This window comes from Lasiodiplodia theobromae (genome assembly GCF_012971845.1).
Source record: "Lasiodiplodia theobromae strain AM2As chromosome Unknown scaffold_7, whole genome shotgun sequence".
Taxonomy (NCBI): Eukaryota; Fungi; Ascomycota; class Dothideomycetes; order Botryosphaeriales; family Botryosphaeriaceae; genus Lasiodiplodia; species Lasiodiplodia theobromae.
The window spans coordinates 1-15,754 of record NW_023336563.1 but is presented as its reverse complement, the minus strand read 5'-3'; the positions used below and the strand labels follow the sequence as shown (position 1 = coordinate 15,754).

The following is a 15,754-nucleotide window of genomic DNA, read 5'->3' as shown; positions in this document are numbered from 1 at the left end:
CGCAGTTATCAGCTTCCAGACTTGGAAAATAATAGTTGCCTTCGATTCTCGGCCCCTCAGTGATTCGCACAAGATTTGATCTCTCATGTTCTGCGGATGACAGCACATTCTATTTACGTAAGAAGCGTGCAACGTCTAAGGAGACACGACTTCGGAGGGCCAATAGAGACTCAGCACTCTACGAGCATGACGGGATGTGGCGGTAGCTTAGCAATATTTCATTGTTCAAAGTCCTGTCTGGAGATTCTACTACACCTCCACCAACCTGTACGTCTCCAGCCCCACGAAATGACCGCTATTTGATAGTACCTGAAGGTTCCCATCGGCCGCGAAGCCTCCCAGTAATCTATGAGCCCTTCACCTCTAAGCGAAAGCTCCAGCAACCGAATCAAGCAAGCAATCCCTCTAACCAACTTTTCGTCCGGGAGTAAAAGCTAAGCCAAAATGCCCACTCGTAGTATGCCTCCCAGTCTTTTTTTTTTTCAAACGCCAACGCCCGAACGCGCATGCTCGGATATCGCAAATCCCCAGCAAACGCCATGGCACCCAGTCCCAAAGCAAAAAAAGTAGGTAAGCAAGAAAGTAAGAAAAAAGAGAGCCACCCAGAAACCCATCAAGCACTCGGACCAGCACCGCCCGCCCGCGCCTGCTGCGCCCGCGCCAAGTACCCGCTCAACGCCGCCGCAACCTCAGCATCGTCATGTCCTCCGGCACTAGGACCCGCACCACTACCAATCGAAGTTGCTGGACTAGCATACCCATTACTTCGCAGAACCTGCACCGGCGGCGGCGGCTGTGCGTTCGACCTCACAGGGACGACATTCATCGACGCTGGATGACTCGGCAAGACGTGGCGCTGCTGCTGATGCTGCTGCGCACCACCACCACCACTGCCTTCTCCCTGCCTCTGCTGACCCTGTTGTTGCTGCTGCTGAAACGCAAGCTGCTCCCTATGCACCTGCGCCGCATACTGCGCCGCCTGCAGCGCGGGCAGTCCCGCCCCCCTCCGCTCCATCTCCGCCTGCTGCTTCTTCTTCTGGACGAGATTGCCCTTGACGCCGCGCAGGTACTTGACGGCGAGCTCGACGAGGTGGCGGGGTTCGGCGCTGTGCTTGAGGGCCTGCAGCATCTCGCGGACCTGCGTCTCGGAGCCGATGTGCGGGCAGGCGCGGCCGGCGCCGAAGTGCGCGAGGCCGCACAGGTTGCAGTGCTCGACGCCCGTGAGCTTGAGCGGGCAGGCGCCGACGAGGTGGGTGCGGGTGCAGGCCGGGCAGCGCCGCACGTGGCCAGCCGGCACCGGCAGGTCCGAAGGGTAGCCCGGCGGGAATTGCGGTTCGGGGACGCGTTGGAACTTTGAGACTGCAAGGAAAAAGAAGATTGGCTAGTTAGAAAGAAGGACTGAAAAAAAAAAAAAAGCGCAGCCGTGCTCGTTGGGTTATTGGTGGTACAAGTGGGGAAGAGGGCATTGCGGGCATGAAGCAAATGACTAGTCTCTTGATCGATTTTTTCGGGTAGGCGTCTGCGTGCGAGGGGAAGCCCTCTGCTTTGTGGTTGAGGTGTTTAATGCCGAGGCCCTTTTCTCAGCAAGTGCTTCGCGAATCGCAGCCTCAAGTTTCTGGTGGAGCTGCGGCGTCAAGGCCACGCCACGCATTCTGACCCGATCACGAGCAGCAGCCATGGCTTTGTTGAAAGCACACGAAAAGGCACTATTAGACTCACCAGTGGGGCCGGCGCGTGGCTTGCGTTGCCTTTGGGACGCTGGGCCGGCTACAGCCAGGCCCGAGGCCTTGCCATCAGGAGCTGGTGCAAGCTCGCCAACGTCAACCTGGTCATCTGGGGCAAGACTTTCTTCATCGTCGCTCCCGTCAGCTTGGAAGTCTGTGTCGCTGTCGCTATCTCCGTGACGTCGAGGACGGCTGCGAGGTTTGGCAGGGGAGCCTTCAGCGGCATCAGCACCGTCTTGGCGATCGTTGTAGTCGACGAGCTGGAAAGCGTCAGTATGAATCAGCAAATGGGGAAAGGAATACTTACACCACGAGCACGTTTTCCGCGCCCGAGCGCCTGTGCCTTCGCCGCAGCCTCCGCCGCAGCTGCCTTTTCACGTTCCTGAAGAATTTTATCCCAAACCGACGGGTCAGGCGGGGCTTCCTGTTCGTCGCCTGTAGGAAGCGTATCCTCCAGAGAACCGGCATCGTTGGCCCAAACACGAGCAAAGCTGAATTGCGTCTCTGCTGAAGCGTCCGTACCGGTCTTGGTATCCTCGATTTGACTACGATCCAAGAGCTGTTCAATGGAATTGTGGTCATACTTGATGTCATGGTTGTCATTGTCGGAGAACAGTTCGGCAGCACCGTGTCGAAGGACAGACTCGACGTCCTTATCCTCGATGTCCTCATCATCCAATGACTCCACCACGACGTGATCCAAAGCCATCTTCTTGCGTCCAATCTGGACAATCTTTTCCTCTGCGCTGGAGCGAGTCATAAGCTGGAAGCACAGGACCTTCTTCTTTTGGCCGATTCGATGGGCACGGGAAAGAGCTTGAATATCCTGATGAGGGTTGAAGTCAGGGTCCAAGATGATAACTGTGTCGGCAGTCGCCAAGTTGATACCAACACCTCCGGCGCGGGTAGACAGCAGGAATGCGAACAAAGGCGAATCAGGAGCGTTGAACTCGTCAATGCGCTTCTGCTTCTCCAGAGAGCCGATAGTGCCGTCAAGTCGGCGGTAGCCCATTTCCAAACCATCCAAGAAATCTTCAATAATGTCGAGCATGTCGAGGAACTGACTGAAAATCAAGACGCGGTGTCCCCGCTCTTTGAGCTTAGGCAGCATCAGTTCAAGGAAATGGAGCTTTGCTGATGCTTCGACTAAGTTCCGGTGCGAAATTGCAGCAACGTCGGTCCTCTCTTCAATCTCCTGGCTGTAGATGAACGGGTGACAGAGGCACTTTCGTAGCTGCATCAGGATATTGCTGAGATTAGACCTCTCGTTGGGCTTGAGTTGGCGATCTGTAGAGAAAAGAGCCTTAAGAAGCTCTGGGTTCTTCGCCAGGATTGACTTGTAAAGCTTCTTTTGAAGGACGCTCATTGAAAGAGGCACGATGATTTGGGCCATCGGAGGTAAGAAGGTAAGCACCTGCGCCTTCGTACGGCGGAGGATGTATGGGCGAATTAGGTCGTGAAGCTTTATGATCTTTTCTTTCGTCATTTCCTCATACTCTTCCTCAAGTCCAGCGGCGTCGATATCGTCGTCAAGGAATTGTAGCAGGTTGAAGAGCTCACGGGCATTATTTTGTAGAGGGGTACCGGTAAGTAGAAGACGGAAAGGAATCTTAAGAGCATTTAAGGCGTTGTAGAGTATGCTGTTGTCGTTCTTCAGGCGCTGGCCCTCGTCAACGATGAGGCCGGCCCAATTGACGCTCTTGAGGAACTTCCGACAACTGTCGTCGGCAGCAGCATCGTAGGAGGTCACAACGATGTGGCAACAAAGACTCTTCTTGCCCTCTGGAAACATCTCATACTGGTACGCCATGTTCCGCGCTTGAGATGAACCGAAATACGTAACAACACGGAGTGAAGGGGCCCAGTGCTTGATTTCTCGTCTCCAGTTCGCGCAAGTTGAGTTCGGAACCACAACCAGGAATGGGAAACAGCTGTGATCCTGGATCAAAGTGGCCAAGAAGGCGATGACTTGGATGGTCTTACCCAAACCCATCTCATCAGCGAGGATGCCGTTCTTCTTGGAGTACCACTGATAATAAAGCCAGTTGAGACCATCAATTTGGTACTTCATTAGTTCCATACCCGACTGGAGGATATCGGGCTGCTTCGACTTCTCAAGCTTGGTAAATGGCTGGGAACGAGCCTTCTCGAGGCGAACTTGCAGAGGACCTTTCTTTGGAGCGTTGGTGTAGCGACCGAGCACCCAGTCGTTATACGCTGTGACAAAATCGGTCCAGCGGTCACCATCTTCAGGAACAGGCACTTTCTCCCAGACGGCGTCTTCGTACCCGAGGCCCTTATATTTGATGAGAGCTTGGTCAACCTCTTTGATACGTGCCTTGTCGATTTCCTCGCTAAGAATCTCGACGATGCTAGTGTATTTGACGTCCAAGACAATATCGATCCGGAGGTATTCTTCGGGGATTGCGTCCTCCGTCCTCATCTTAGGGCCGGTGTCCTTCTTAAAGAACGCTTTGCGCATGGTGACGTTGGTCACTCCCCAGGTCCAAGCTCCTGGCATCCAAGATGCACGGAAGTAGGACAGTTTGTCCCACTTGACAAGATACGCCTTGTCATCCTCATGCGCATTCTCACAGGATGTGCCGGCAATGTAGTTTTCTTCGTCAACCGGCTTCCAGGCAATCAATCCGGAGACCTTTGCCGGCATATCCGAGCATTCCTTGCATTGCCAGGCCTGTGAATACTCAGCGAACCTACGCTCGGCAGTTTCTTCCTCATCTTCCTCGATATCCATGTGATGAGGTGATTTGGGCGGGAGATGATAGAAGTGAAACCCACGCCAGCAAGATGAGCAGCGGAAGAGGATGTTGAACCGGTTGTTGATAAGATTCGGGCCCACGTCGGTGATTGGATCTTCTCCATCGTTCTCCTCGCGCTCGCGTTGTTCTTGCATAGCCGTCTTACGCTGGCGGAAAGCGGTGCAAGATTTGCCCGTCTCTTTGCAGACTTGACACCTACCTAGGTCGGGGGCGAGCATGTCCTTCCTGTGGTGAGCGTTGATGCAACGACGGCATTGGAGGACGAAGTTGTCATCAGAAACCTTTGTTACCAGATGCTCGCGGCCGGTACGATGACCGAGGCAGCCCTTGTGGTATGCCAGTACGCAGCCCTGGCAGTAGATAAGAGGTCCAACGGTGGTGCCATCGCCGCAAGTATCGCACTGCTGGATGTGCCAATTGCGGAAGGGATCATTGCGGGGAAGTTCTTGGAATACCTCACGCGCACCAGTTGCCTTCGGCGGAGCCGGACGTTTGGGTTCATCGGCGCGGAACAGCTCCAGGTCAATGGCTACCTCTTCCATGTTGTCTTGATGGCGGGTAGCTCGATCTGAACGGCGGGTCCCGGTACGAGGTATCTTGGACGAGAGTTCCGCACCTGAACCACGCTTTCTCTTGCGGCGCGGTAGAATGTCTGACTGTATGAGCGCATATGGGTCCGAGTCGGAATCATCCTCGTCGCTTTCATCTTCCGACTCTTGCTGCCGGTACGCTCGTCGAGTGAGCCGGGTTGCGGGGCGAGAGGCTCGCTTTGGCATCTGACGGGTGCGCCTGCTCCGCCTCGGACCACTGTCGTCGCTATCCTCCTCCGTCTCGTCCTCATCCTCGTCATCGTCGTCGCTGGAAGCCAAGGTAATTGCACTGTTTCTGCGGCTGGTCCGGCGGAGGGGCTTGCTGAACCTCATACCCCTCTTTCCGCGTCGTCCGCTCCGACTTGTGGTGACACTGGCTTCGACATCTTCGCGGTCAATTGTCAACCTCAGTCTCATGTCGCTTGTCAACTCGTCCTCTGAAGTTGATGGATCTGGATGTTCCTGGAAGCGTTCAAGAGCTGTGGGGCCGTTGTCCAGTTCTAAGAGTCGCTCAAACGTTATCTGAGGTAGATGGTCAGTAGGTGAGAAGAAGAGGAAGTGGAGGAGAGGAGTGAAGATTGGTGTTCAGCAAATAGGATATAGACTTGTAAGGCAAGTGCAGCAGCAATTGAAGTCGAGCGCGGCAAATTATGCAGGAGCAGATGATAGACCCAAAAATGGCCCTGCCACGTGCCCTTATTTTCAATGGGCAAACACTTGATGAACCCACTCACCCTCTCTGTATGTGTGTCCATGAACATTACCGTGTACTCGAGCGAGTCCACATCCTCATGCTCTTTTAACACTTTGTAGACCTCGTATGAATCCTCCACGTACTCATATCCATCCGCATCGGATATCGGCGACGGTACGACTCGAAGCGTGTATGCTTTGGGCGCTGGTGTGCTCGCAGATGCGCTTCGCGATCTTGGTGGAGAGGATGGGTCCGCAACGGACACAACCTCCACCTCCGAATCATCCGACATGGCGGATTGCTATAGGCATCGAGATTGCGCAGTGTTCGTGCGCTTCAATGACTGCTTGGAAGATGTTCTTGACGTGACCGGAGGAACGGGCGGCGGAACGAGACTCGTAGCGATAGGGCGAGCTAACTGCGGGTGCCCGGAGTGGCTGGCATGGAGAGGGTGCGCTTCGAGTGGTAAAGGGGCCTGTCGCGATCGGCTTCTCAATTGGTGTTTGGGTGGTGGGTGAACTCGGGCAGCGAAAGGTTATGGTTAGACGTGCAATTAACGCGGAGTAGGAAGACGCGTCGCGGCCACGACTTTCACGAGAGCGAGCTACTATGAGGTCGGCAGATCGCCGCAGCTGCATCATCGCCCGCTACATTTTCTCCGACACCTGCAGTCGCTCGCTCGTCACTTTTCGCACGCTGCACGAAGCGCTTGCACTCCATGCGCAATGCTCTCGCCTGCCTTCCGAACCTGTCAGGCCAGGTCGCGCGAGGTCCTTCAATGTCTCCCAACGTCGCAATGTTGCCGCGCAATTTCGACAAATTCCGCAATCGCCCGCGGTTTGCGCGACACATCTGCCGCTGAGCGCCGCTATCCTGGGAACAAAAGGCGCCCACTGTTCCGTCAGGAACTTGCCGCATATGATATGAAACATAACAAGGAATTGAAAGCGGAAAGGCAGCGGGAAAGGAGGGACGCTCTTAAGATGCGCAGCGTCTACGATCGTGAAGCAGATCTTGAAGAGACAATAAAGCTAGATGAGCAACAGACGCGCGGATATTCAGGTTGGTACGGTCTTTAGGCGTCCTGCACATTTTAGTATTTACTGACATTTGCAAAAGAGCCCCAGACAGAGAGTCGAGTCGAAAAAGTTCGAAACGAGAAAGGCCCAATATCTGTGCCATACACGACGGCTGCGTCCCAATTCATATACGGAGTCTCCGCCGTGCGAGCAGCTCTCATAGCCAAAAGGAGGAAATACTACAAATTATATATCCATGAACGGGCTATTCGACGAGCGGGGGCTCTCAGACCGGAACGAAACAATACAACAGATGCGAGGATATCGAAGAAAGAAGCCGTCCCGGAGACACTGGATGATCTGGCGGCGAAGATTCCTAAACTTGAGGTCAAGATGGTGGAAGACGGCTTCTTGCCTGTCATGGACAAAATGAGCGACGGCAGACCTCACAACGTACTTTGATGTGCCCTCAAGACCAACGAAAGACCTACTAACATGTCAACAGGGCGTAGTTCTCGAAGCATCACCCCTCCCCGCCCTTCCCGTAAAGAACTTACGGCCTTCTAATCGAACCCGTCCTTGGTTTGACTTCGACCTCGAACCTCAACGCCGCGAGGAAGCCAGGATCAACGGCACCAAAAATCGCCTCCCCTACAACAGTCACGGGTGGCGGTACCCCTTCGTCCTCTTCCTTGACGGCATCGTCGACCAGGGCAACCTAGGCGCCATCATCCGGTCCGCGTACTACCTTGGCGTCGACGCCGTGGCCGTGACGAAGCGCGCCACCGCCCCGCTCGACGCCGTCGCCATCAAAGCATCCTCGGGCGCCGCCGAAGCGATGCCACTCTTCACCGTCAGCAACCCGCTGGCCTTCCTGACGCGCAGCACGATCAACGGGTGGCGCGTCTACGCCGCCGACGCGCCGCCGCCGCCCACCGACAACTTCAACGTCACATCCGACCACTACCGGCGTGCGCTCGACCCCGACAACACGTCGCCGCTTGTCACCTACACGCGCCCTAATAACGTGCACGTTCTGCCCCACAGCCACGCCCCACTCATCTCCCACCCCACCATCCTCATGCTTGGCGGCGAGAGCGCCGGCTTCCGCCAGAGCATCCGCGCGAAGGCCAACTACCTCGTCGGCATCCGCGGCACCCGCGGCCTCGAGGTCGGCGTCGACAGCCTTAACGTTAGCGTGGCCGCCGCCTTGATCATGCTCGAGATGGTGCGGAAGCCGACGAAGTTGGCGACTGATGTGCAGGACATCTTGAAGAAGGAGTTCCTGGTGGCGCAGAGATTGCAGAAGCCGGAGGATCTCGATGACCAGGTGAAGAATGATGAGCTGTTGTTCTAGAAGATGTGGGCGGGATTATGGAAAGAGAAATTAGACGGCACTTTGTAGAGGGAGCTCGTGACTGATACGAGGTCGCAAGCAATCAAATCGGCGTAGTTAAAGCTCTCGCCTGGATGCCTTTGCCTCCAGATGTCATGCATCCATCTCCCAATGGCCGCATCAACTCCTCATCATCAGTGTTGCAGCACCAAGCCAATCGAGCTTGTACTTCAGTATGTATTGTACATCTGTAGAACTGTAAAAAAATCTGGACCATTGAGAACTTCAGTGCACTACTCTTTGATATTAATTCGTTCACGAAATCAGGCCATATCCCTGAATACAATATAGATGACATGGGAGAGCATGCAGATCAAAGAGATGGACTCGATGCTGCCCGGCCTCAAAATCAAACCATGCCTGATAATAGAACCCGTACAATAAGAGCAGCAAATATCCGTGCTCAACGTTAAAACAATAGAGCCCAGAGAGCACGTGCCGTGCATATGAACGCCACCATCCAGCCAATTCCGTCGTTTCGGCGCAATAGCACCATATTACCATTACTCGTCTGTATTCGGGTCGTCGTCGTTGCTTCGGTGTTGGGTAAGGAGTACAAAAAAAAGGAAAAAAACGCCATCGCTATGCAAATGGTCGGATCGCATCAAAGTTCGTTCATTCCGTCTTTGGAAAGTGCAGTTTCAGCCTCCCCTGCAAGTTCCTCCGCACGAGCGCAAACACCTCGGCCGCCAAGTCGGTCGACCAAAACGCGACGCCGAGCTCCTGCGACGTGTACCAGCTGGCCCTGTCCATGTTGCCGCTGCCGAGCACGACGAACTCCTCGTCGACGATGGTGAGCTTCAGGTGCGACTGGACGGGCTCCTGCTCCTGCTTCTCGGCGTCCTTGCGGGGCTCGTAGTATTCGATGTGCAGGCGGCCGCGGATATCCGGGTGGCCCGGCGGATCGCGCTCCGTGTCGTAGATGGGCGTCTCGATCGGGAGCTTGCGGTACTTGCGGACAAGCTTCTTGACTTGCATTGACGTCGTCGTGCCGGCGGTGCCGAGCTGTTCCAGGATCATGAGGCGCTCGCTGGTGACGATGTCGACGTCGACGCCGCGGGCGAGGGCGCCCAGGAGGGCGTTGAAGACCCAGGGGCAGGTCAGGTTCGGGGTTTGGATGTAGATGGAGAACTTTGCTCTTTCGAAGAGTTTCAGGAGGAAAAGGTTCAAGGGGGTGGGCGGCGGCTTGGGTGCGCTGAGGCATGGGATGGGACGGAACTGCGGGTTGACGTGGTGCGGTGAAGGCAGAAAGACTGTGGGTATGGTGTCGCCAATGGTGCTGTTCAGGTATGAGAGCCAGGAGGGAAGCTCTTGGACAACGCTCAGACGGCGGTTAAGGGTGGTGACAGGATCCTCCTTAGTCTGGATAGGCGGAAGCGGAGGAAGCTCCCCGCTGCCCCGACCCCAAAACTCGTGCCAGAACTTGATGAAGTTGTTGACGACTGGACCAGACAGCGAGAGGCAGCCTTCGAACCATTCCTCCCAGCTGACATTGCAGCTCGGAAGGAAGACCAGCTGGCGGTCGACGCAGACAAATTTGGGGTGCATGACGCTGAAGGGCCTGACAAAGACGCTCTTGATCTCCAGGTCTAAGCCGGAAAGCTCCTCCGGTGGAGGCAGCCCGAGCTTCGATACCCATTCCGACGGCGGATAGACATACCCATCGAGAGACCCAGTCTGCAGGAGCTTCTGGAACAGCGAGCGAGAAGAGAAGCCGATGCGAACGCGAATCTTGGGGGCGCCAGAATCTCTAGCGTGGTGAGACTTGCGCGATAGGATCTTTAGCGACTTAGACAGCTTCTCCAAGGAGGGCGAACGGGCCCAGAAGCAGGTGACGAAGAGGACTTCGGACTGGGCATTCTCAATGCGTGTCAAGGTTTCAGCGAAAATGCTGTCGCCGGTGCCGACCTGGAATGAGTGCACGTGTGACGAGGTCACGAGGCTTTTGGAGTCGTTGGCGAAATAGTTCGGATCGTCGTTGGTGTTTGAAGCGGTGCTTTCGGAAAGCGAATGCGACCAGTCAGCGACAAGGTCAGTGAAGTTGTTGCGCTCGTTTGCGGCCGACGGGGTCGCATCGTCAGGCCGCGTGAGCGTCTGCAAGCTGTCGTCGTCCATGACGAAAAAGCGAGTGAATGGTAGCGAACGTGGGTGTGGAGAAGGATGGCTGTTTAGCTAGAGTTGAGGGCCTGGCATATATGAAGCATCAACATAGCCACTTCTGGATACGAAGGAAGTGGGCGGGCTGCGCCCATGGAACGGATCCTTAGTACCAAAAATAGCGCCGACCAGCTAGAGCATCTCGCAGCGGTCAGTGTTGCGCAGATCCTGGGGAGCTTGCGTAGTGTTCGCCACGAGAAATGGTGCTGCCTGGAGAGAGCGAGCGAACAGGAGGCGGGCGGAGAGCTGGAGGTAAGTAAGATGAGACAGCCTATGACGCGACTTGCCGCGTCGCCATTCCCGTTTGTCTCAACGCGCAGCTGCAGGCTTTCTCGGTTAAACTGCGGGCGAACTCAAGAATTCCAGCAACACCAGAGCTGCTATCCGCAACTTTCTACCTGCCAGCCCCCACCCGCACACACCGCTGCGCCCCGCCCAAAACATGCCAATCACGATCCTTCCTCCAACCGCAGCGGCGCCCGTGTACGCACGACCCGAGTCTGACGAGGAGAACGAGGCCTTCGACTCCGATGGTGACGTCGACATGGAGGGCGCGACCCGCGCCTCAAAGCGGGCCCGCACTTCGCACAAGAGCATTGTCACCCCCGGAGAGACGGTAACGGATGATCCTCAGTGGATGCGGTATGCCTAAAATTGGTGGGCGCACAAGCGTCCCCATGCACTTATTTTTGCGCACATGCTAACGGCACTGCCACAGAGGTCACGGTACCTACGTCCCTGACGGCAGCACTGAGATCATATCCACGGTCGCTGGCACGGTCCTCAAGACGAACAAGCTCCTCTCTATCACTCCCCTCCGCGCGCGCTACATACCAGAAATCGGCGACCTCGTCATTGGTCGCATTGTTGAGGTTCAGTCCAGGCGTTGGCGTGTCGATATTTCGGCCCCGCAGCTTGCAGGTCTGCCTCTGTCTGCTATCAACCTGCCCGGTGGTATCCTGCGCAAGAGGACGGCTGTAGACGAGTTGAACATCAGGACTTTCTTTACGGAGGGAGACCTGCTTGTAGCGGAGGTTCAGACCATTCACCAGGACGGAGCAGCGTCGCTACACACAAGAAGCTTGAAGTACGGAAAGCTGCGCAACGGATACTTCTTGTCTGTATCCGGTACGGGCGGTGGTGGTGGTAGACAAGGTGGCGTAGCTCGGTCAAGGCGCCAGGTTTTCACGCTAAGCACAAGTCGTGGTGGGGAGATTGACATTATTCTGGGTGTCAATGGCTATATTTGGATTTCAAAGCACGTGGAGCCTCCGAATGCGGGCAAGGACGTCAGCATCACCCGTATAGAGGAGAGCGTGTCGAAGGAAGTCTACTCCAGCCAGAACGATGATATCGCGGTGGAGACAAGAAGAGAGATTGCCCGTGTCGCCGGAGTGATACGAGCACTGGTTGAATCGGGCGTACGCGTCGATGAAGACACGGTTGTGAAGGGTTACGAGGCCGCCCTGGAGCTCGAGTTCGAGGAAGCCGGTGACGGCAAACAAGGAGCAGATTACCTTGGAGGCGAACGCGGAAGGAGAGTGGTGGAGATCGCCCTCAGCAACGCTTGACGCTGTTGAGGAACAAGTTCAAGGAATTGAGTCAGTAAGAGCTGCAGGTAAGAGAGGTATACCCCTGCTCTCAATCAACAAAAAAGAGTTTTGCCGGCCTCAAATTTCATGCACAGTGGAACTACAGCGATAATTACACCGGTCGGCGAGGTGATGTGTTTCATGCAATGCTCATGGTCCTACGCGGCATCTTGAAAACTCTACCGTACACGTAACAATCTGGATCCGCAACAAATCTTGCACGAAAGAAAGTACTCCAATCGTCTGGTTTGACCTTGTCTTATGCGACACAACTGCTAAGCTCCATCCATATTTTCGCTTATTTTTTCCTGAAGTTCTTTTCTGCCCCCGAGCTAATGCTCAGAGGACGTATCATCGGGGACATATCTTCCATGTTAGATCCTTTTTTATTTTTTGGGGCAATCGATCCCGTCCCGAGTTGCCCCGCAAATGTGTTCCTATGTTTCAGTCCGTTATCGTTTTTAAGAAACAGGGGAACACACCTTCTGCAGGCGAAATGAACGTCGTTGCAGCCTCGAGCAGGGATAACGACCAACCAGTGTTAGCCGCGCTGGAGCAGCAAGCTTGCAGCCCACATGGATACACAAAAGCAGCCGGAGTCAGAACCGAGGTGGGGTCTGAACAATTGCGCATGTCTAACTATGCTTTCCAACCCCGTGGTCGAGCCAAGGCGGGCCGCGACCCGCGCGAGTTTTAAGTGGTCAGCATTGTCGCAGAATGTAGCTAGGTGCTATTTCTTGACACTCTTGCAGCCTCTTGCGAAAACCGCCGATCTGTGACTTCATCTGACGATCTCTCTCCACTCCATGGCCCGCCGATGTGGTAACAGGCACGAAATCGGATCTCTTAACATCGTACCGGGTTCGAGTTGGAGTTCATCGGTGCAATTATCCACCCTCTTCCGCTGACACCTTTCAACGTATTCTTCAAAATGTCGGCATCCGATCCTGCTGCACCAGTCGGAGCAGTTGCAGTACTCCGGACCCTCGGGTTGGTGGCGGATGAAGCATCCGGCAGCTGATCTCCTGCAGAATGCCAAGTTTGCTGCATCATCGGAGACAACAGCGTTCGCAACCGCCGCGGCGGCAAGGCTCCTGGCCCGATCTGACGTATCTCGGGGGTGGGAGCGGCCGCACTTCCCATTGGCCTACACCCTGTCAATCTGGAGCTACCGAACTCCTGTACGTCCTACACCACGTGGGCAAGGGCGATGGCCCTAAACGAACCCCCCTGGCACAGTTGGGCTCATCCGGAGAGCCTCTTGCTCCCGCGTTCCCCGGGAGCCTGACAAGGTTGCACAGCAGGCTCCCCTCGCTCCGCGGGCGCAGTAGGAGTCGTTACCGCCGCAGGCTTGCAGAAGCAAATGCAGATCTGGTTCATCATTATACGTTCCTTTTTCGCATCTCGGTGAATTTCCGTCCTCGCGGTCTGATGGCTCTCGATCTGCGTACCCCTCGCACTGTCGGCCTGAATCCTTGGCGCTGCGGTGAGCCATACGCTCGTTTGCCTGGTGGCGCCTGATCCGAATTGGGTACTTCAGCCTGCCTCGTCGTCGCCACAGCTCCTTGCTGGGACCCCGAAAAGACTTCCTGTGCCACGACCAAGCGTTCATCGCGTGCCTGGCAGATGGCTCCGTCCAACCGGATGGTTTGCCCTGGTTCCCCGGCTACGGTTGTGCTACATTCAATGACTACAACACCAAGCCACGGCGAAGTACTCAGCAGCCAGCGCATCGGCGCCGGTCGGGAAAAAGAAAAATCAACACCAGGGGCAGCGAGCTATCATCTCAGCAGCAGTACGGTTCTCTCATTGGGCATCCTCGGCATGGCCCATAGCCGCGACGCCCTCAACGGTTTGGCCAAGCGCCTTAAAATATCCCAGAGGAAGTCTTCAGCTGGCGCAATGTCAGCCGCCACATCTCAACTCTTTCATTTGAACCACAATCTCAGACATGGAGAGTGACTCTACCGGTATGTTCAAGGCGCCCCAAGTAGTCTGTCTCATGCTCCGCTAACAGCCTCCAGATCCAACGTCTCCTTACAACGGACCGAGTCTCGGCGCCACCATCCTCAGAGACGAAAGCCCGCTGGAGTGCTACCTCCGTAGCGACTGCTCTTTCGACGGTGCCTACTTCCTCGTCCTCATCCGAAGCTCAAGCCAGCCGGCTGGCACAATGGCCACTCCGACGATTGACGACGCACGTTCTACCGCCCGCCGAAACTCGTGGCCCCTCGGGCAGGGGCAACCTCACGTCCCGCGTAATTCCGGCAGCAGTCTGCGGGTATCTGCATCCACTGCGGACTTCGACTCCCGTTCCGATTTCATCTCGAACACCGCTACAACGGCGAAGAAGAAGGCGATGAAGCTACGGCTTGAGCTGGAGAGGATGCCGCTCGGGGAGGAGATAAGGTGTGTCGGAGCTTGGGCGGGGTGAGGTCACGGCACGTTGATCGTGCGTGACGAAGAGAATTCAAGATGGAGTTTGAAAGTTGTTGAGGTTGGTTCGCTTGATATTATCACGAAAAGTTCGGGTAGCTGAAGCTATTGTTTGGATACCATTGCTCACATATCTCATGTGCTTTAAGTGCACGTCATTTGCTGCAATCCCGACCGGACTGATTTCGTATGGACAGCGTATCAGAGTTTAACTAAACTTTAGACTATAGGCAGCTCTTCTTTGCTCGGAAGCCTCGCGGTGCGGCCCGTATGAACGATCGCTCTGATTGGCAGGCTCGGGGCGCTGGCACCGAGCACCGGGTGTTACATAAGCCGAGCCCCGTCTCGCGCTCACAGTAACACCGGGAAGCCGAACGGCGGCCCCGCATGGAACAGCAAAGCCTGTACAATGGGAAGGATCTTCCCTCAACTTGGTGCTGGTTGCGAGTAGGCAACGTGATGGTCCGGGACGCGGCGGACCGCGATGTGCGATGCCAATTGTTCCTGCACTAAACCTGTCGCCAACGCTGCGGACCGGACGTGCTTGCCGTCTGCGGGGAGGAAGCGGTATCGACTTCCAGCCTTGGCATCAAGTCATCATATGCAGCCAGATAAGCTGATTATGCCCTGACCTCAGCTCGCAGCGATCCTTTTCAGCTCCACACGTGGGGTCGGACGCGGGGAGGTCGGCGTCTCGGGAGCGAACTCAGGCCTCCTCGGCCGATCCCGACTGGACGCCGCAAACGAACAACAAGCCACTCCCGACCTGGTACGAACCTACGAGGACCCTGCCGTGCTGACGCAGCTCAGCTGCAAAGCACATAAATAACCCCCACCCGCTTTTCTTTCTTTCTTTTCCAAGAAATTCAAGCATTTGTGATACCCCAGACCCGCTCAATTCCAGCCCTAACCGACCATTTTCGGAATTTGAACCTTTTGCGAATTGGAAAAAAAAAAAATATGGCTCAGCTCCTCCGCCCTCTACGAGCAAACCTGGGCGCCGTCGCCGCCGTCGGCGTCGGCGCCGGCCTCGTCTACGCATACGCCAAGCCCAAACCTCCTACCGTTTTTGGCGGCTTCAACCCGCAATACCTGCGCCTCGACAGCGTCGAGCAAGTCAACCACAACACCAAGCGCCTGCGCTTCGCCTTTCCGAACCCCGACGACCTCTCCGGCCTGCCATTGACCTGTGAGTCTCATTTCCGGCCCCCAAGAAAAGAAACTCCGCCCCACCCCGGGGCCGCCCGCCCTCCGCCTACCCAACCACTTCCCGCCCCCCCCCCCCCCCCCCCCCCCCCCCCCCCCCCCCCCACCCCCCCCCCCCCCCCCCCCCCCCCCCCCCCCCCCCCCCCCCCCCCCCCCCCCC

At 56.1% G+C, this 15,754-nt stretch overlaps 5 protein-coding genes across 5 annotated transcripts; 3 read left to right on the top strand and 2 right to left on the bottom strand.

The window, feature by feature from the left end:
• Positions 1 to 613: 613 nt before the first annotated feature.
• LTHEOB_2674 (Chromatin remodeling complex subunit) lies at positions 614 to 6,080 on the bottom strand (the record flags this gene model as incomplete). Its single annotated transcript, XM_035511512.1, has 4 exons — positions 614 to 1,359; positions 1,720 to 1,984; positions 2,032 to 5,616; positions 5,829 to 6,080. 4 exons carry the CDS (start codon positions 6,078 to 6,080, stop codon positions 614 to 616), a joined length of 4,848 nt encoding a protein of 1,615 aa, XP_035363400.1.
• A 631-nt stretch (positions 6,081 to 6,711) lies between these two features.
• Positions 6,712 to 8,164, top strand: LTHEOB_2673 (tRNA/rRNA methyltransferase SpoU; the record flags this gene model as incomplete). The annotated part of the gene is made up of 3 exons (XM_035511511.1): positions 6,712 to 6,850; positions 7,121 to 7,260; positions 7,313 to 8,164. The coding sequence occupies 3 exons, from the start codon at positions 6,712 to 6,714 to the stop codon at positions 8,162 to 8,164; spliced, it is 1,131 nt and encodes a 376-aa protein (XP_035363399.1).
• A 654-nt stretch (positions 8,165 to 8,818) lies between these two features.
• On the bottom strand, positions 8,819 to 10,318 carry LTHEOB_2672 (Phospholipase D/Transphosphatidylase; the record flags this gene model as incomplete). Its single annotated transcript, XM_035511510.1, has 1 exon — positions 8,819 to 10,318. One exon carries the CDS (start codon positions 10,316 to 10,318, stop codon positions 8,819 to 8,821), a length of 1,500 nt encoding a protein of 499 aa, XP_035363398.1.
• Positions 10,319 to 10,802: 484 nt separating this feature from the next.
• LTHEOB_2671 (Exosome complex exonuclease Rrp4) lies at positions 10,803 to 11,931 on the top strand (the record flags this gene model as incomplete). The annotated part of the gene is made up of 2 exons (XM_035511509.1): positions 10,803 to 11,002; positions 11,079 to 11,931. 2 exons carry the CDS (start codon positions 10,803 to 10,805, stop codon positions 11,929 to 11,931), a joined length of 1,053 nt encoding a protein of 350 aa, XP_035363397.1.
• Positions 11,932 to 13,903: 1,972 nt separating this feature from the next.
• Positions 13,904 to 15,754, top strand: LTHEOB_2670 (NADH-cytochrome b5 reductase; the record flags this gene model as incomplete). The annotated part of the gene is made up of 5 exons (XM_035511508.1): positions 13,904 to 13,922; positions 13,977 to 14,361; positions 14,619 to 14,656; positions 15,033 to 15,157; positions 15,358 to 15,577. Coding segments are annotated over 5 exons (787 nt in total), but the record flags the coding sequence as incomplete, so codon positions are not given.